Below are 20238 nucleotides of genomic sequence, written 5' to 3'. Positions count from 1 at the left end.
AACTATAAACAAGCAGTGGTTTTCAGAGGAAAGCGGGTGGCCTGTAAGTGGCAAATTTGGATTAACCAGGTCCTAGGTTCAGCACAATACTTGAACACAATTTAAAACAGATGAACAAGGGATGGCAATTCTAGAGAAAAGGTTAATCTGAAAACCATCATAGAAAATTGAATGTGGCATATGTTTGTTACTGACTCTTTGTATCTAGTTCCCCTTCATCGTACTTTCGTTTCCTATATAGTAGGTTGATTCCCATAACCCAATAAGATCTGCATCATCCCCCCACCCCACCCCATCCCACCCCACCCCACCCCAAATGATACTAAGAACTGCCCTTTTGGAAGACCCATCAGATCACACAAAGGGGAAAAGAACAAAAGTTGGGAAGGAAGGGAAGACACACAGCATCCTGCCTCTTGGTATCAAGCATGCTTACTAATAAATATCTGTATGCAACTGTTTGTGTCAAGATACAAGGGAGACATGTTAAAATTATGATGATACTAGTAGCTTTCATCCACTTGTTCCTCCCCCGGGCTTAGCTGGCATGACACTGCCCTAATCACCGTGCACCATGGGGCTTTTGAAAGCCCAGCCTGGCAGGTTGCACCTGAGCTCATCCTTGTTTCTGTCGGGTCCGCAGTGATGATGGAAGGACGGTGACACAAAGGGATCCACAATAGCTCTTCTGTTGCACCAGAAGTGGCATTGCAGGAGGATGGGACTAAAGAAAGGGCTACCGCTTCTGTGGGACTCCCTCGAAGATTCAGCATTTGAGCTCGTTACAAAGACATCAAGCCTTATTTCTTCCAGTGTATTCAGTCACAAGTTCACCAGTGGAATCCTGGGGGAGACAGAAGTAGGAATGGAGTGGGAGAAAATTAGAGACATAAATAAAAAGTATTCCCAGTTCTTAGATGGTAAGAATAGACTGGCTTTATCTTCTTTCTTGCAATGCTAACATAGCCTGGATGAGATTATTCCTAAAGCCTTCTTAGTTCTCTATAAAAAGGGGTAGCATGTAAGTCATTGCCCTATGCCAAAATGATAAATTTTAGGAATGTTGACAGTATTTCCATCAACTAGTATATTTAAGTAAATTTACATTATCCAACATTCTGTTCATGCTTTCTCATTGCTGCATGATCCTATTGTCTCCCATTCGTTGGAGGAAGCCCTTACACATAGGGATCTTCAGAAGGAAGAAGAATATAAAACTACCCATGGAGAGTGTTGTCTACTCATGTTGTCCCATCTATTCCCAAATAGATGTTGTCCCATCTATTCCCAAAGAACCCAGCACACCATACAGGGCATGGATGGAGAGGTCTTCCCATTGATGACAATAGCAAGGAATGGAATATCCTGATTAGAGGAATGACTTCTGAGATACCAAGGGAGGGAAAAATTAAAACAAAACAGTAACGTAGAAATGGGTGGTCAGAAGATACCCTTTTGTCAAAAATACTTGCTCATAACATGGATGTCTGCCTTTAGCTCATGATTCTACAGGTAGTCCTTGACTTATGACCCCAACATTTCCATTGCAAAGTGAGATAATTGCTAGGTGATTTCCCCACCCCCAATTTTACAACTTTTCTTGCCACAATTGTTAAGTGAATCTGGTTTCCCCATTGACTTTGCTTGTCAGAAGATCACAAAAGGTAATCACACGTCCCCGGGACATTGCAACCATCATAAATACATGGCATTTGTCAAGTGTCCGAATTTTGATCATGTGGCGACAGGGATGCTGCACAGTTGTGTGAAAAACAGTCACAAGTCACTTTTTTCAGTGCCACTGTAACTTCAAATGGTCACTAAATGAATGGTTGTAACTCGAGGTCTACTTGTATTAATATTTCCTATATCAACAATGGGACCTGCAACTTCCAGCACCTTTTATGGTGGCCAACTTGCGTAAGGCTACTGGGAACTATAGTTCATCAATATCCAGGGACATGGCCTGTCCCAAGCCTATCACAGTGAGGCATGATTTCAGGACCATTTGAAAAGTGAGAGGAAAGAGAAGAAGAGGTCCGCCATCCAGCATGTAGGTAGGCTCAGTTACAGTGGCTGTGAGGGCACTGTTGGAAGATCTGAAAGGCTAAGTTAGGGGTAGAATCTTCATGAAGAAAATGTATATGGCTGCTAAGAGTCAGCAGCAACACAATCAATCAGTTCAGCGGTGGGTTTCAGCTGGTTCTGACCAGTTCTGGAGAACCGATAGCAGAAATTTTGAGTAGTTCAGAGAACCGGTAGTAAAAATTCTCACTGGCCCCGCCCCCATCTTTTCTCTGCCTCCCAAGTCCCAGCTGATCGGGAGGGAATGGGGATTTTACAGTAACCTTACCCTGGATTGGGGAGGGAATGGAGATTTTACAGTATCCTTCCCCTGGATTGTGGAGGGAATTGAGATTTTACAGTATCTTTTTTTTTTTTTGAATTTATATCCCGCCCTTCTCCGAAGACGCAGGGCGGCTTACATTGTGGATTGGGGAGGGAATGGAGATTTTACAGTATCCTTCCCCTGGATTGGGAAGGGAATGGAGATTTTACAGTATCCTTCCCCTGCCATGCCCACCAAACCACTTCCACCAAGCCACACCCACAGAACCGGTAGTAAAAAAATTTTGAAACCCACCACTGAATCAGTTACTTTTCAATTATTTTCCTTGAGGTTTCTGAAATCTTTGTATCCTTATTTTTGGTTTATACCTACAGAACTGAAAGTTATAAATAGAAAGTCAAACTTCCCTCCCCCACCCCCAAATTCTTGAAGGGATATTTGCTAATGTTTTATAACTAAAATGGAACCGGAACACAGTGACAAAGCATAGTAGGTACAGATTAAACAACTGAAGCTCTCAATCTACAACTTGTCCTCTCTAGGGCATAGTTTTTCAACCTCAGGATTCTATGAGACACTAGAGGGGGGGGGGAAATATCACTCAAGCACAGCCAATTATCCAACAGAAGACTGCTGCCTTTTGATCAAGGTTTCTAGCGTTTCTTTTTCTAACAGGTTCCACAGCCTGAAAGAGTTTGAAAAATCCTGCTGTAGGGATATTACTGCTAGTCTTTTTTTATTACCTTCTGAGCACAAATACTGATACCTCGGAGATGTCTGTGTAAAATTTAAAAAACATTTAATATAATGGAACGGAGGAGGAATTTTTACTACTGATCACTTATCATACCACTTGAAAAAAAGCCATAGCATAGATCAGGGGTGTCAAACTGGATTTCTTTGAGGACCAGATGAGCATTGTAGCTCTCCTCCGTGGGTGGGCTGGCTTGGGGTGAATTTTTGTGTGAATTTTTGCAGCCGGTTTTCAGCCTGGACAAGCTCCTGCAGCACTTTGCCAGCCAAAACGGGGCGTGTAGGCCCCTCTGTGCCCTGTTTTGGCTGGCAAAGGGCTTCCGGATTCTCTCCAGGCTGAAAATAGGCCATGTGGGGACCACACATGACCTCCCCCATGCCCTGTTTTGGCTGCCAGATGCACCACGGGCCGATCCTTTGCTATTACCATGTCGCCCCCCCCCGGGTCAGATTTAAGAACCCCAAGGGGCTGGATACAGCCCACTGGCCTTGAGTTTGACACCCCGGCATAGATTGATGTGCACTGAAAAGTAGAACTGCGTATCTTCCAAGGAACAAAAGCTGAGGGGGGAGGGGGGAACAAGAATAGATAAAAATGGTTATGTACTTTGAAAAGAATGAATGAAAATATCATATTCCCCATGATAGTCTTTAGACCTGCGTCATAAAATTTACAAAAATTTTACAAAGTCACTCTCCATTTAGAAACCGGCCCTTTTCCATTTGTTTCATCCAAAGATGTCTGAGAAAAACCCAGAGTATAAACATTAAAGGGAAACAAAGCCAGCACCGAAATGTAGAATCTATTTTGACATGTGGCTCAAATAGAGGTTCGTTAGCCCTGCACACAAAATCAGCTGCTCACATACTTCTGGGTTTGTTTGTTTGTTTTTTTGCTCTGATTTTCACTTGTTTTCCCACTTCTTCTGCCAAAAGCAACATCCAATTATTGTCCATGCTGTTTCTTACCTGTTGAGCTGGAAGGCACTGGACTTCCCTAGACTCTCCAGCTTCTCCAGGCCTTCCAGTACTTGTCCACTTTCCACCATCTCTGGCGTAGGAACCTGTGAATCGCTGTAGGGCCCCAAGATGCTGACCGTGGCAGGTGACAGGTCTGTTAAAGGCTGCTGGCTCTCCTGCTGCTGCAATTCACTTTGCTGACTAGAATGGTGACGGCGCTTTTGATTCCGGTCCCAGCTAAGGTAGGTGGAGAAGAGGGTTACCATCAAGGCAGTATCCACAGATAACTTCGTTCATTGCTTAGGCATTCCATTATCTTTCTTCCACATGTTATATCTTTTGCAAGGACATTGTATTTTCCAGCACTCAAACTATTAGTCTGATAACTGGGAAAATAAAAAGGGCATTTGTAGAGCTGCCAGGGAACCTTCTCCTCTTTTTGAATGCATCAATTCTCAATCTCAGAGTATTACAATACTGGCTGATGTTTGTGGAAGTTTAATGGGCATCTATTGAACCATCCCTCTGAAATGCACACCATGGTGTGTGGGTCAAGCTCAACAGAAAATGGTTATACAGGTAGTCCTCGACTTACAACAATCAACAGTTTGTTTAGTGACTGTTCAAAGTTACAATGGCACTGAAAAAATGACTTATGACTGTTTTTCACACTTACGACAGTTGCAGGATCCCCATGGTCACATGATCAAAATTTAGACTCTTGGCAATTGACTCATATTTATGACTGTTGTAGTATCCCAGGATCATGTGATCACCTTTTGTGACCTTCTGGCAAACAAAGTCAATGGGAATTCACTTAATATTCCTGTTACTAACTTAACTGCGGTGATTCACTTAATAATCGTTGCACGAAAAGACATAAAATGACTTTTTAAATTTATTATTTATTTCATTTAGTGTTTGCAATTTCAGTGGTCGTAAGTCGAGGACTACCTGCATTCTAGGTTCCTTTTACCCATGACCAGAATTTGATATATGTCAATTGAAGGAGTTTGTCTGTTCCTTTACAACGTATCTATCATTTAAAAATATTTTTTATTAAAGCTCAGGCATTTGGGAGAGCTTTACCTGGGTTTATTTTTCAATTCTTGTTTTTGTTAACCCTGTTAGTTTTATTTATATATTTGATTGTTTTTTATTGAGCTGTACAGCACTTTACATATTTGGAACAGAAAAACAAATAAATGAATTTCACCAACAATTTCACCAATTTACAAGCATAGCAATTTAGAACATAGAAACAGTGATTCCTGCTTTTCTTTTAGATATGATGGACAAACCAATTGAAAAACAGTTTGCAACGCTACTTCTCTATAAGTTGACTGCTGCGAGGATTGTATGTTCTAAGCATTGGAAAGAAAAGACGAGGCCAACTTTTGAAGAGTGGCTTTTCAAAATGACTGAATTAGCAGAGATGGCAAAATTAACTGCCTTGATTAGAGACAATAGATTAGACAACTTTGTAAGAAAATGAAAAGAGCTTGTCGATTTTCTACATGTTAAATACAATAACAGAGGGTTATCAGAGGGATTTGAAGATTAGTTTTAAGTTTGGGGTAACCTGTTGACTGGTTATTTTTTAATACGTAGGTTGTATTGGTCGATTTGATTGCTAGATAAATAGATTTCCACATCAGGGATATTTGTGTACTTAATATAGCACTTTTGTTAAATATAGATGAGAAAGTATATAATTATTTGTAGATCCGTTATATTATTTTTGGATGTATCTTTCAGAATTCAGCTGGGGTGGATTTTTTATGTTTAATGTTAGATTTAATTGATATTTGAAGTTTTTTCTTTTTCATTTTTTTTTTGTACATAAGATCCTTTTTTTTTGTTATTAGTGTTTGGTTATTAGTGTTGTCAATCTGTTTCCCCCCCTGTTTTTCTGTTTTGTATTTTATCTTTGTTAATTAAAGAAGAATAAATATGTTAGAATTCATAGCTTAAAGTAATAAAATGCTTTATGGCATTTACCATAAAGAAAGGAAATAGTGGTTCCCAAATTCATTTGGGAGGCTGAGATTTTTTTGTTTTTCGTTTTAACACAGTACAACAAAAGTATTTGAGTATTTCTAAAACTCTCTCAGGCTACTTCCTTAATGACAACAGTAACAGTAATAGTTGAGATTGCTCCTTTCTCTGTAGAAAGTACATTATTATTTCATGGACCTCTTAATTATTTATTCTTCTCTCTCATCTGGAAATTTTGTGGTTCACCACTTTACACCACTACTCCCCAACTCCAGTCTCTCTTATTTCATAAGGATAGTATCTTGTATAGTTCTTGCTATCAGAGAAGGATTAAAATAAGCATAGCCAAGTGTCTTTAGTATGTAAAAATCCCTACAGAGAGCTTCTCTTTGTCTACCTCAATTTTAGCTTGCTACCTTTGTTTAAGCCTCACAAAATCTATGATGTAATTTAAATTGAAGGTAATTTCCTGATCAGCTTCAGGACTGAATGGGGAATTGAACCTGGGTTTCATCTTTCTACTTAGTCTAATACTTAAACCACTATACTAACCTTGGCAAATATAATATCTTGCAGACATGGATGGGTCTACCTACCTGCCTACCTATGAAACAGATTAGGAGGGCATTTTAGAGATTGCCGCCATTGAAAAAAAAGTGAAATGGATCCCTAAAACAATCTGGTTACTCTATTGTCAGGAATCCCAGAAAACATTACTTTTATCAGAGCCTATAAATCAGTGACGGCTAACCTTTTTGCCACCGTGTGCCAAAAGTGGGGGGAGTGCGGGGGGGGGTGGATGTCGTGTGCGTGCGTGTCCACACCCATAATTTTATGCACCCATCCTCCCCGCACATGCGTGTGCAGCCCCCCCTGCACGCCTCCTGTTTTTGGCCCAGTGGGCCCCGTAGGCCCGTGTTTCACCCTCCCCAGGCTCCCCAGGCTTTCTAGGAGCCTGGGGAGGGCAAAAACGGCCTTCCCCAGTCCCCTCGGAAGCCCTCCAGAGGCCAGAGACAGTCTGTTTGCTGACTTCTGGTGGGACCTGAAGGCCTGTTTTTTTCAAAAGCCTTTCTAGGAGCCCGGGGAGAGTGAAAAATGGGACTCCCCACTCCCCCAGGCCCTCCGAAGGCCAGAAACAGTCTATTTCCCTACTTCCGGTGTGCCCAGAAGGCCCTAAAATTAGCTGGCCGGTATGCACATGTGCACTGGAGCTTAGCTCGTATGCCCACCAATATGGCTTCATGTGCCACCTGTTGCACACATGCCATAGGTTCACCATCACGGCTATAAATCAATCCTTGTATTTTGTCAGCAAGAACATATGCTCAGAATAACTAAACATCAAATCTTTATGCTAGAATTGTAAAATAAGTTTTCACTCATTTCATAATAACTAAACTGCTTCATATTGCATTGTTGTTATGGAAAAAAGGGCAACTTCTACTCAACACATGCTCCAAATCAATATCAGAGAGAGCCACAGCCACTGGATAAACCTTTCCATCCATATACACAAATCCTTTATTTTCATTTCTGTGTCAGGTAAAATCTGTCAGTATCTCAGCAGCATTTTCTTGAAACTTTCAATCATCCGCACCTCTATAACTGTCTGGTTTGGTTTTGCAACCCAACAAGACAGATACAGACTTCAGAGGATACTTAGAACTGCAGAAAAAACAATGGCTACCAACCTGCCTTTCATTGAGGACCTGTATACTGCATGAATCAAAAAGAGGGCTGTGAAAATATTTGCAGACCCCTTGCATCCTGGACATAAACTGTTTCAACTCTTACCCTCAAAACGATGCTACAGAGCACTGCACACTAGAACAACTAGACACAAAAACAGTTTTTTCCCAAACACCATCACTCTGCTAAACAAATAATTCCCTTAACACAGTCAAACTATTTACTAAGCACTACTATTAATCTTCTCATCGTTCCCACCATCCATCTCCTTCCACTTATGATTGTATGACTGTAACTTTGTTGCTACTATCCTTACAATTTATATTGATATTGTTTTCTGATTGGTTATTTGTACCCTATGACTATCATCAAGTGTTGTACCTTATGATTCTTGATGAATGTATCTTTTCTTTTATGTACACTGAGAGCGTATGCACCAAGACAAATTCCTTATGTGTCCAATCACACTTAACCAATAAAAAATTCTATTCTATTCTATTCTATTCTATTCTATTCTATTCTATTCTATTCTATTCTATTCTATTCTATTCTATTCTATTGAGGCTACTGTATTACCTGAAGGAACGCCTTGACTAGTATCATGTGACACAGATGATCGTTAACACAATTGCCAAATCTTCCAGATCATGTTTGCTTCCATACATTGCCTAATGTAGCTAAGGGTGCCAATTTTAATTCTGATTTCAAGAGAACTGGGCCCAGAATTAGTGCTAGAAATACAGGAGCTGAGCTAGCAACAAAAGGTTTTTGTTGCTTCCCTGGGAACTGCTGCTGAATGATACGGTGCATTGTGTTGACACTTGCATTCTGGTGCAGGATAAGGAAGAAGGCAAGAAACTGATACAAAAGAATTACCCTGTTAGCTAGCCAGCCTACACGCCCACCCATCTGCCTACTTGAGCTTTATGAGCTTGGACAAAGCTAGTCACTAAGGAGGAAGATCACCCATGTAACCATAATCCTTAGTCCTGGGGCTGAGCTCCACAACTTTATATGCTTGTTCCGATTACAAGGTGCGAAGAGACTGCTTCTGATTCCTGTGGTCCCACAAATGTCGGTTAGCAGCCCAAACATTCAGGAAAATAACAGGCCCCCTTCAACTCCAATTGGTTCACAAAGCTCTATATGGTTTAAGTACTCTTCTAGTAGTGGATGAATTAAGTATTGTGTAGGTGACAGCAGATTCTCCTTTCCTCCCTGTCTCCTAAGGGGGCGGGTGAAAGAAGAATCAATTTTGTTTCTTATACATACTAGATCAGACGTGGGCAGTCCATGATTTACAACACACATACAGCCTTAAAAGCATATTTTTGGAACCCCCAGATCCACATACAATTGCAGACTGAAAATCAGCAGAGATCTGAAGCAGGTTTTCCACAATTTTTCTGGCAGGGAACTGAAATGTTGGTTAAGACTTAAAATATACATTCAATCAAACTGCAAAAATAATATGCCAAACATGCTCCAGAGAGAAAGAAAAGAAAAGAAAAATCCTGGCGCTGCCTACTTAGAAACATTTTGTTTCTCTTGGTACCCAAAATAAAAGATACAGCTTCCAGCAGTGAAACATTTTATGTTGTACCACATAAATATTGCCTGCCTCTGTTCTACAGAGGGAAGATGACAGGTTTGAAGCAAAACTTTTAAAACTACCTCTTCAAATAGTTCTTTGGTTTTTGAAACAAGGAAAAATAAAACATAAAATCACTGTAAGCAAAAAAAAAAAAAGTGGGTCTTGAGTTATGGCAACTGAATAAAAGACTCCATCAACCCCTTACATGGTGATTGCCTTGGGAATACCTTGATGGCACCTGATCTGAGCACAGTCCAAATATTTAAAAAAAAGTATACATTCATCTGCAGCATCAGTCCAATTGTCTCTTGGTTTTACAATTGTATGGCAGATCCATCCAAGAGAAACCCAGTTCAAGTTGTAGTCTTGTGTGTCTTCATTATATCAGTGAGCTGCTTATTTTTTACGTTATAAATACATAACAAAAACTATATTTTTTTCAACCAAAGCAGCCTGTTTTGCATATAATATTAAACCATATGGACAGCTTTGCACATCCCACCAAGTCAAAAACAGAAAAACCTCAACCTTATGATCTAATGTTACATGTAAACTAGCTATAGCTTTTGAAAAGTGAACAAAAGCTACATGAAACTGAATTAGATATTTGGTTCATTTAGCTTATATTCTTTATGCAGACTGGCAGGGCCTCTCCAGAGTTTTAGCCATGTGTGTTCAAGCACATACCAAATCACATTTTGCCCTCTGAATCTGGATCACTGCTCAGCCTTATTACGAACACAGGCATTGCCTTCACCCTAAGCTGAACATTGTAGGACACAGGAGGTTATTTTCATTATGTCGAATGAGATTGAAATCCACTCTTAACTAAGGAAAGAAGCTAATCATTCACTACAACATAGCATATAATAATAAAGCCGTTTTATCATTTATTATATACTTCTATGATAATCATCTATCAGGCAAAATATTTAGAATGGATCTATTAGGGTTTTTATTCTATGCTTTGAAACCATACTGCATATAGATCTGGTCCAAATATTCAGCAGAGAATCAGCTTATTTGTACATAACCGAAAAGGGAAAGCATCCATTACTTTAAAGTTGCTGAGTTTGACCTTTACACCTTCTCCATCCTAAACGCCACTCACAGTAGTAAAGGGCGAGGCATTAGAGTAAGTACTAACAATTCCTTTAGTTTGACAGGGCAGTGACCTGCCATTTGCAGCCTTAGGCGTATTATGGGCTTCATAATATACAAAAAATGCTTCCTGCTGGACAGCACTAACTTTATTCATACAGCCTGACTGCTTGTGAGATAATTAGGGCAACAAAATACACTTCCAAGGCAAATGAATGGATAATTGAAAAAATGACCTCCAAGGCATTGGAATTCATTATCTGCAATTATAGCCCATTCCCAGGACCATTGCCACATTCCACAATACTAGTTTTGATTTCAGCAAAGATCTGGAACAATTCTTTACACCTGTGTAGAATCTACTTACCAGAATTTGAGTATTATTCCCATGGCAACAAGGATGATAATGACAGAAATTGTAATGGTGACGTAAAGTTGGGGGTCCACACCTGGAACAGACAAAGGTTGCGGAGTCAGAAAAAAAGAAAAGAAAAGAAGTGGGACTAATTTTATGAGAAGAAGCACTAAATTTTAAGCTCCTTTTAGGAAGGTCAACGATTTCCTAGATTGATTTCTGTACGTCTGTAAACAGAGAGGCAAAAACTTAGCAGCCCCAGAAGGCAGTTTTTGCAATGACAAAAATAGCCCCTGCCTAATTTCAGCTTGTTACTCAAGCTGTTAATTACACAGAATCATTAAAGCAGTTTCTAAAGGAGTAAGGGAAAGCAACCAATGGTTACCTTCTCCTCGAGGTCCAAAGAGGAAGGGTGGTAGTGTGGCTGGGGTCTGACGCAGGTTGAGCCCTTCATTGTGTAACAGTGAGTGGGAATTGGGTTGTGCTGTTGCCATTCCGTTGGATGAAACAAAGGCGTAATCCAGAAGTGGAAAGCCTGGGTTGGCAGAGCTGGCATCCCCTCCCTCATCAACTGAGACTGTGGGACCCCAAACAATGGCCCAGGGGTACTGAGATGAGGAAGGACCATCCTCAAAGCCAGATGGGGTAGCAGGCCGGATCCCTTGGGCTTGACGCCTCAGCCGTATGGCATGGCGTTGGCCAGCCCCTTTGGAAACCATTGGGCGCAGCCGCAGTGAGGTAGAGTGAAATCCTGTTTTCTCCGTGGGCAGGTTCTTATCCCAGATGCAGAAGGATCTGGGTGCTGTGGGGCTCCGGTGGCTGCACAATGGTCGGGCTGCCAGAAGACCACGGGTCCGAAGAGACCAGGCGCTGTGCAACGGAACTGCTGAGGCTAGGAGGAGGAGGAGCCAGAAGTGCAGCAAATGGAAGCAGGAGACCAGAGGGAACCTCCTGTGGCTGTTGAGAAGAAAGAGAGATGTCCCTTATTCTTTGGACCACTCCTTTTTCTGTGCTGCAAGATGGCTCTGTTTCAGCTAGCGGTTTTGTTCAGTTTCTGATTGCTCCATGAGGTAACTGGGAGGGGTTGCATGTTAGCAAGTAGAAAAGCAGAGAATGTCTCTGTTTGAGTTTATTGCCTCAGACATGAATATGCCTTAGGTTCACCATGAAGGTGGAGCAGCAGCGTATTTCTCAACCAGAATTAAGTATCATTTTACCTTCTTCAATTAAGGCCATGCCTGGAAGGAGTTGCACGGTTAACAGTGAAGAGGAAAGATTTTGCTACCTTCCAGCTCAGATTCAATTATCCCTTCATCTCTTTTTAACAGAGATTCAAGTTTCAGTCTTTCTTAGAATTTCATATCGTTCAGCGGGTACTGCCCTCCCCCTGCCCAGAAGTCTAGTGGCTGCATTCAGTTACCTGTGATGTCACTGAATATGATTTAAGGAGCCTGGCTATACATTCTTCCCTTCTTAATGGACCATCACTTTGGTGAAGAAATCCTTATATCCTGGATTATCAATACTAAGACAGAATCTCCTCCTCTAAGTGTAATGGGAAACCTGTGCTTAATACATTGCAGAGTGAAAGAGGAAAGGGAGGAGCCTTACTTTGTGAAATTGCAACCTATTGAACCACTGGTTCCTAAGCCTCTTCATTCTTAGTCGAGCCACTCCTTCACCCATTCCTAGTGCCAACAGAATAGCCTTTTTATAGCACCTGAAGTTACTGGTGCTATGTGTTTAATCCCACCTCTTTCTGATCCTGTAGCTGTTAGATTAGCCTTTTCAAAACAGCCCCTTAGATGCCATGGTTGGGCTCTCACTGCTATCCTACATTCTAAAATAATACTATGGACTTACCAGAAACTAGTTTCCATAGCTAGAGGCAACAGTTTTTCCACAGGTGTAAATGAGTCTCATATTCTTCACTAAAACCGGGAATAAGAAAAAAAAAAGGGGGGTGAATGTTAGATGTTATCTACACCAATACTTCCAAATCTCATGGGTCTTTCCTCCTTTGCATCTGACTGCAGCACAAATATGTAACAGTAACAGTATAACAAAGTTGGAAGGGGCTTTGGAGGTCTTCTAGTTCAACCCCTTGCTCAAGCAGGAGACCATTGCAGACAAGTAGCTTCTAATCTCTTCTTAAAAACCTCTAGTGGCGGAGCACCCACAATTTCTGAAGGCAAGCCGTTCTACTGATTAACTGTTCTCACTGTCAGGAAACTTCTCCTTGATTTCTAGGTTGGACCTCTCTTTGATAAGCTTCCATTACTTGCCCTCAGATGCTTTGGAAAATAGCTTGGCACCCTCCTCTCTGTGGCAGACCCTCGGATATTGGAGCACTACTAGCAGGTCACCCCTAGTCTGTCTCTTTGTTTGACTAGACATAGATATGATTTATGATATTCATAAAACTAGACATGCCTTGGCAACTTTTTCCCCCCAGTTATATCTTCATGATATTGATTTTTTTTGACCCAAGACTAAAATAGGGGCTACCTTAAGCCACGCACGGTAGTATCAATGTTAGAGCAGAGTTTTCCCTTTTACACCAAAATCAGTTTCCCGGTGAATATAATTCAGTAAACTCCTACTCCTAGTACAGTCAGGTGATCCTTGCACTCATTGGCCACTGTAGCCTGATGTGGGCATGCCTCTCCCTCCTGCTTTAATTCCAAAGAGGTAGTACTTTCAAGCCAGGTCCTTCTCATATATCAGCAGGCCTCCAAAGTGAGTCCTGCTTTAGAGACTTAACAGCTGACCGGTAGTAAAGGTAGGAGGGATATGCATGGTGAATTTCAGGAGGAGAAGAGAGAGAAATAAATGGCCTTAACTCGGCTGGTTCATGGCATAACCTTCCTGGTGCCTGTCACATGTTGCTTTTGAACATTGATTTAATACACTCCTGGAATAAAAATGACCTCATTTCTGAAAGGAGTTTGATTATTATCAGTTGATGTTAATGTCCCAAAGGAAAAGTACTAACCTGTGTTTTCTAAAAGAATTTCAATCTCATTTTCAGGAAGAGTGCTAAGCCCATGAGATCAGCTGATAGTTGGGTTCCCCTTGAACACACCCACGCAAAATACTGGAGCAGCAAAACTAGAGTGAGGTCTGAGAGGTGGCTAAACATGCCATCTGAGCCAGCTGTCAACATTTGTCTCCTGCCCAGCTCTCAGCCCATTCCCTTGAGGTAAATGTTATGCAGGAAAAAAGACAAGTAATTGTGGAGGAATCCTCCAATATTTCCCTGTAGTGTCTCCTGTATGGCATAAATAAAACAATCCCCATTTCTCACATCATGGCTGGGGCAGGGTAGGTTTGCCAGGTGAGGTAGGAAATATTAAGCCAGTTTAGCTTTCTGCAAGATCAGGGCTTGATAGAATCCAGATCTGGTAGTGAGAAGGAACCTTATGATTACAGTGTGATTCTAAACTTCCTACATTTTCCACTTATTATTTCAACTTTTACGAAGATACGAGGTGCTATAAATGTACATAGGCTATAGCTTGTTACATAGAGCAAACTTGACCTAAGTTTCCCATTTTGTGCATATATTTGCATTCATAAAAATGAAAAAAAATGAGTATGTGAAAGCCTCACTATCATTACCATTGCTGCTGCTGAGATTGAAAAAATAAATTTATTGTCATGGATTTTTTAGCGCTTAAAAACTTAACAGTTCCTCCATGTATTTATAGTATGAAATGTGTAATCCACTTCATATAAAGGACCCTTTTAATTGTGCATCATGCAAACAACAAAAGGAATAAGAATAAATTTAGAATGATAAACACAGGAGTTTGTGAAAGGGAATGAATCAGCAAGAAAAGATTCCAAGCCTGTTTAAGAATTTAGAGAAAAAAATGTGCCCATAAAATATTTAGTATTTACTTTCTGGTTGGCTAAAATGCTTTTCAATATTTCTTTTTGCCTTTTTCATAGTTGTCTCTTCTTCTTCTTCCACTTTCCAGCTACACATAAAATACAAGTAGATTATATGTTCTGACTTGTATTTTGAACTATTGTTCATGTAGTCTAACATAATATTAGACAATATTCTCAAATTTCAGAATTCCATAACTGTTCAGTCTTTTACAGCCTGTGCCTTCTGGATAATCTCAGATATAGTTTATCTGTCCATAGAAAATACTGGCTATTACAGCCTTGTAGTTCTTTTCAAAGACTAAGATACTTTTCCAAAGCCTTTTCCCTCTAGGCTGTCTTACCCCACCTGTTGCTGCTCTTCAGTGTGCCTAATTTCAGCTCCTACAATCTCTAGACAGCTTATCCGAGAATTATGCTGCCTGGGGATTATGGGGGTTGGAGGCTAACAGATTTGGAGGGCAATCGATTGAGGAAATTGGCTTTATGCACTAGACTATTGTATGGTTGCTACATAATTGACCCATGGAACTTAGATGAAAAATCACTATAGGTAGTCCTCAATTTGAGCCCAACATTTTTGTTGCTGAGTGAGACAGTTGTTAAGTGAGTTCTGCTCCATTTTACAACATTTCTTGCCACAGTTGTTAAATGAATCACTGCAGTTGTTAGGGCAGTAACCCGGTTGTTCAGTGAATCTGGCTTCCCCATTGACTTGTGGCAACGGTCATAAGTGTGACAAGTGGTCATAAGTCACTTGTTTCAGTGCCATTGTAACTTTGAATGGTCACTAAATGAACTGTTGCAAGTCAAGGACTACCTGTATATTGTTAACATTTTCCTGATTTGAGCACTGAAGCTGAAATGCTCAGCTGGGACAACACAATTTCAGATATCTGTTATTTAAAAAAAATATATCCTAGGATCCATAACCATAGCCAGATTCAAAATAGTAGCTTATATGGGAGGCCAAATATTAAAATGAAGGCGCTGCTGGACACTAATTCAGTCCAAGTATACGTATTCCAAAAATCAATTCACACACAAATCTGTTCCTGATTCTTGTCCTCCCATTTATTTTTCTGTATGTGCATATAGGTTCACTGTATATACTTTGTAGTTGGCTGGATTCAGCAATGGCTTATTGCAGGGGTCTCCAACTTTGGTCCCTTTAAGATTTGTGGACTTCAACACCCAGAGTCCCTCAGCCAGCAAAGCTGGCTGAGGAACACTGGAAGTTGAAGTCCACAAGTCTTAAAGGGACCAAGGTTGGAGACCCCTGGCTTATTGGATTGCAGCATACTTTAGAGATTCTAATTTGTGTACAATATCATGGGCACAGGTTGAGATAAACTGGCTTTGGATGCTTCTGTGCCATACTGTCCAAATTTGTCCAAATTCTTCTTACTATTAACAGGGGATGCTGCATGTAACATGACTAAGGCTCTAATCCAGTCTATTCATCTTGCTAAAAAAAAACCCATTATTTGAAACCTCTGATTGAGCAAAACCATTTATGGAAAGTGAAAGTCAATTCTAAGTAGCCCATGGGGTGATAAGTACGGCACGTGGTAGTTTGTGACTTATAAAGTAAGAAGAATATATGGCAAACAATATTAATTTACTAATGAAAGAAAAGAAAGAAAAAGGGATACACTTGGTTTTGAAAAATGCAGAGAAGTATATAATAGATACGATTGTTCTAAGCGCATATGAAAATATGAAGTCATAGTTTGGTTATAATTGCTTGTTACAGTTCAGTGACTATGATAATAGAAGAACCTGGAATGGTTTTGGGGGGAAATTGTACAACATTCTAAATTGATGGAATTCAGGAGAAAAATATTTATTGTTACATGAAATGAACAACAGATGGGAAAGAGGTGAGACAATAGAGAAAAATAATTGGGTCTTTTTGAGAATGAATGAGAATATTGTTTGTTTGGCATCTGCTTAGAAAAATGTTTCAAATATGTGATTTAAGCAAAAGATGATTCATGCTAAAAGTTTGGTTGATTTGGTTGTCTATACTGAAAGTCTGAGAACAAGTGAAAATACAACAGTGATAAAACTTTTTTGAATGTGGAACAGACTTATTTTGGTAATATCATGATCTAGGGAAAAATGGATATGAAGGAAAAATAAGGAAGTGAAAGAAATTAGAGTGCAAGTAGAATGACAAAGAATGCATTTTGTGTAATATTAGAAGTAAACATTAATCATTCAACAGAATAAATGAACGAATGGAATACAAAGAAAGGATACAAAAGTTGCTAGAAACAGACAAAAAAGAATTATGTTACAAATTGCCAGACAAATGTGACATTTCATTAAAAGGAAATTTGAAGGCCTCCTGAAAAGATGAAGTGAAAGAGACTGTGGATCATATAACAGAATCATCATTGCAAAAACAATAAATGATAGAGTATATTATTATGTGTACAAATATAAAGATAGTTGCAAAGAATGTAATCAAATTCACTAGGAACAGTTAATGATCCATTTGTTAAGCTACTGAAGTTCGCAGATGACACAACAGTGATTGGTCTCATTCGAGACAATGACGAATCCGCATATAGACGAGAGGTCGAACGACTAGCCTTGTGGTGCAACCAAAACAATCTGGAACTGAACACACTCAAAACCGTAGAAATGGTGGTAGACTTTAGGAAAAACCCTTCCATACTTCCACCTCTCACAATACTTGACAACACAGTATCAACAGTAGAAACCTTCAAATTTCTGGGTTCTATCATATCGCAAGATCTCAAATGGACAGCTAACATCAAAAACATCATTAAAAAAGGACAACAAAGAATGTTCTTTCTGCGCCAACTCAGTAAGCTCAAACTGCCCAAGGAGCTGCTGATCCAATTCTACAGAGGAATTATTGAGTCTGTCATTTGCACCTCTATAACTGTCTGGTTCGGTTCTGCAACCCAACAAGAAAAACACAGACTTCAGAGGATAATTAGAACTGCAGAAAAAATAATTGCTACCAACTTGCCTTCCATTGAGGACCTGTATACTGCACGAATCAAGAAGAGGGCCGTGAAAATATTTGCAGATCCCTCGCATCCTGGACATAAACTGTTTCAACTCCTACCCTCAAAACGATGCTATAGAGCACTGCACACCAGAACAACTAGACACAAGAACAGTTTTTTCCCGAAGGCCATCACTCTGCTAAACAAATAATTCCCTCAACACTGTCAGACTATTTACTGAATCTGCACTACTATTAATCGTTTCATAGTTCCCATCACCAATCTCTTTCCACTTATGACTGTATGACTATAACTTGTTGCTGGCAATCCTTATGATTTATATTGATATATTGATCATCAATTGTGTTGTAAATGTTGTACCTTGATGAACGTATCTTTTCTTTTATGTACACTGAGAGCATATGCACCAAGACAAATTCCTTGTGTGTCCAATCACACTTGGCCAATAAAAATTCTATTCTATTCATTCTATTCTATTCTATTAAGATTAAAAGTGGCAAAGAAAATGAAGAATACTTTTAATGGAAACAAAAGGTTTTTTGAGGAGAAGTGAGTAAAGATGGTGAAACAAGGAACCTCCAGCAAAGTGAACCCAATTAAAGGGATGGAGGGAGGGAAGATGGAAGAGAGAGAAAGAGAGAGAGAAGGAAAGGATGAGTGGAGGGAGGAAAGGAAAGAGGGAGGAAAGGAGGAAGGAGGACGGAGAAATGGAGGAATAGGAAGTAAAGAAGAGAGAAGGTAGAACGGAAGAAGGTAGAAAGGAAGGAAGGAACAAGGAGGAAAATGTGGAAGATTTCTGATGGTCTCTGCCAGTTCCCACAAGGAATCTCAATAGCGAGATTGACAGGAACTTGAAAGTCACATTGGCTCCCACTGATTTTTTCCTGCCAATTATTTTTCTGCCTGCCTACCTTTTTTTGCAGGAAATAGCTCTGAAATCATTCAACAGGTCAAAGATTGTCCAATGGAGAAATAAAATGTAAATGCAAATGGTAGTCTATTTTGAATAATGAATGTAATAAGTGACAATAGCTCTATGTAACAGGATATGTCTGCCTATTTTGTTATATGCAAGTGATAGCTGGGTAGGTCAGGAGAAAATATAAGTTGCATGTAACGAGAATGGATTATTTTTAAAAAGTGTAATAAAGTAAGGAGAGATAGGGTCAAGAGTGAACGAGTGATGAATGAATGTTGTTTGAATACAAAAAATGAGTAAGAAATAAATATGTAGAGGGATTTGACGTTATTGAGAATAAGCGAAGATCAAATCACAAAATTAATATAAAGAGCAAGAGTGAATTACTTGATAGAAGGAGAAGAAAGTGAGAAAAAGAGTGAGACATTTAAAAGACAAAAGGCAACCTATGAATTGGCGCATCAACATGGTGGAAGCAAGGCTGTTTTGCATGGCTCGAAAAGGAGTCAGGAGTGCAGGAAAATGTGTTGTGCAAACTAGATTTAATGTCTTTTATCTCCTGCTTCTGTTTTTTTTCCTGCTTACTCTCACTCCTTTTTTTGTGCTTCCCATAACATTGTTTGACTTGAAAGGGAATAGCATAATGCATATGCGATTTTAGATATTTGAGAATCAGAACCCTCTGCAGAATAGCACAGAAATCTATCAGAGGGTCCCACTCTAGTTTCATCTGCCCATCCCAATACGCAGAGAAGGAATATTAATTCTCCTTTCTCTTCCCCTCATTTATTTTTCCCAAGTGTAGACATTCAGCACCTAGGCAGTTACTTTCCATTGTTTTAACACAGACTGTTTTCCCCAATATTAGCTAAAAGCTTCAAAGACAAAGCTTCCCGCAACTCTAGTTCCTTCTGATGGCATGGTCTGATTTAATCTACCAATTATTCACTTCTTAATTCTGTTTTGGTTTTCTTGCTTTTCTTAATGGGCAAAAATCACCTTCAGATTCCTAATATATTGTGGACAGGGTTTTATTTTTAGTGCTGTACTAGCTGAAATATCAATGCAATGTCTTGCATGTCATAATGTTGTGCAAAGAGATGTGTGTGTGTGTGTGTGAGAGAGAGAGAGAGAGAGAGAGAGAGTGGGGGAGGCAGGGAGAGACGGGGGTGGGGTGTGGGGAAAGCACATCCAGAGGCTGAGAGAGCTCCATTGTTGCTTTGGAAAAAGAGGTGTGTTTTTTTCATGAGAAGAGGCAAACTGACTTGAGGAAAGGATTAACCTAAAATGATATAAGTTGCATGGGTGCCAATCCCTTCTGCTTCTCCTGATCTCTCAGCACTCTATCTACGTTCTATAGGGTTACTTACGTTCTATGCTGCATGCAAAGCAGAAGGTGAAGCATTTGTAGACAATGTGAGGACACATGGAAATAATGGCTTTGGGGGGCATTGCTGCTAGGAAAGAACGATCTTGCTGTCTTTCTGTAGAACTGTGGTCGAATTACCATATGTAATCTTGCTCATGCACATGTGTAATGCTGCCATATGTTTCTTTAGGCTCATAGAAGTCATTGGTTTCTATTTCTCATGTAATATCATCCCAAATGTAATTTTT

The 20238-nt window shown here is 39.9% G+C and overlaps 1 protein-coding gene across 2 annotated transcripts in view; it reads right to left on the bottom strand.

Annotated features, from left to right (window-relative positions):
- Positions 1–329: 329 nt before the first annotated feature.
- Positions 330–20238, bottom strand: part of PIANP (PILR alpha associated neural protein) — a 40624-nt gene continuing 20715 nt past the window's right edge. For both annotated transcript variants that reach the window (XM_058169926.1, XM_058169927.1), the window contains exons 2-6: positions 12664–12731; positions 11186–11757; positions 10813–10894; positions 4073–4300; positions 330–844 (exon numbers count right to left, since the gene is read on the bottom strand). In XM_058169926.1, coding sequence (XP_058025909.1) covers positions 823–844; positions 4073–4300; positions 10813–10894; positions 11186–11757; positions 12664–12680 — 921 coding nt within the window. In that variant the 5' untranslated portion in view covers positions 12681–12731 and the 3' untranslated portion in view covers positions 330–822. The remainder of the gene's footprint in view (positions 845–4072; positions 4301–10812; positions 10895–11185; positions 11758–12663; positions 12732–20238) is intronic.

The sequence above is a fragment of the Ahaetulla prasina genome, chromosome 2 (genome assembly GCF_028640845.1).
Source record: "Ahaetulla prasina isolate Xishuangbanna chromosome 2, ASM2864084v1, whole genome shotgun sequence".
In the NCBI taxonomy this organism is placed as follows: domain Eukaryota; kingdom Metazoa; phylum Chordata; class Lepidosauria; order Squamata; family Colubridae; genus Ahaetulla; species Ahaetulla prasina.
The sequence above is the reverse complement of the archived record's forward strand: the minus strand, read 5'-3'. Positions and strand labels throughout refer to the sequence as shown.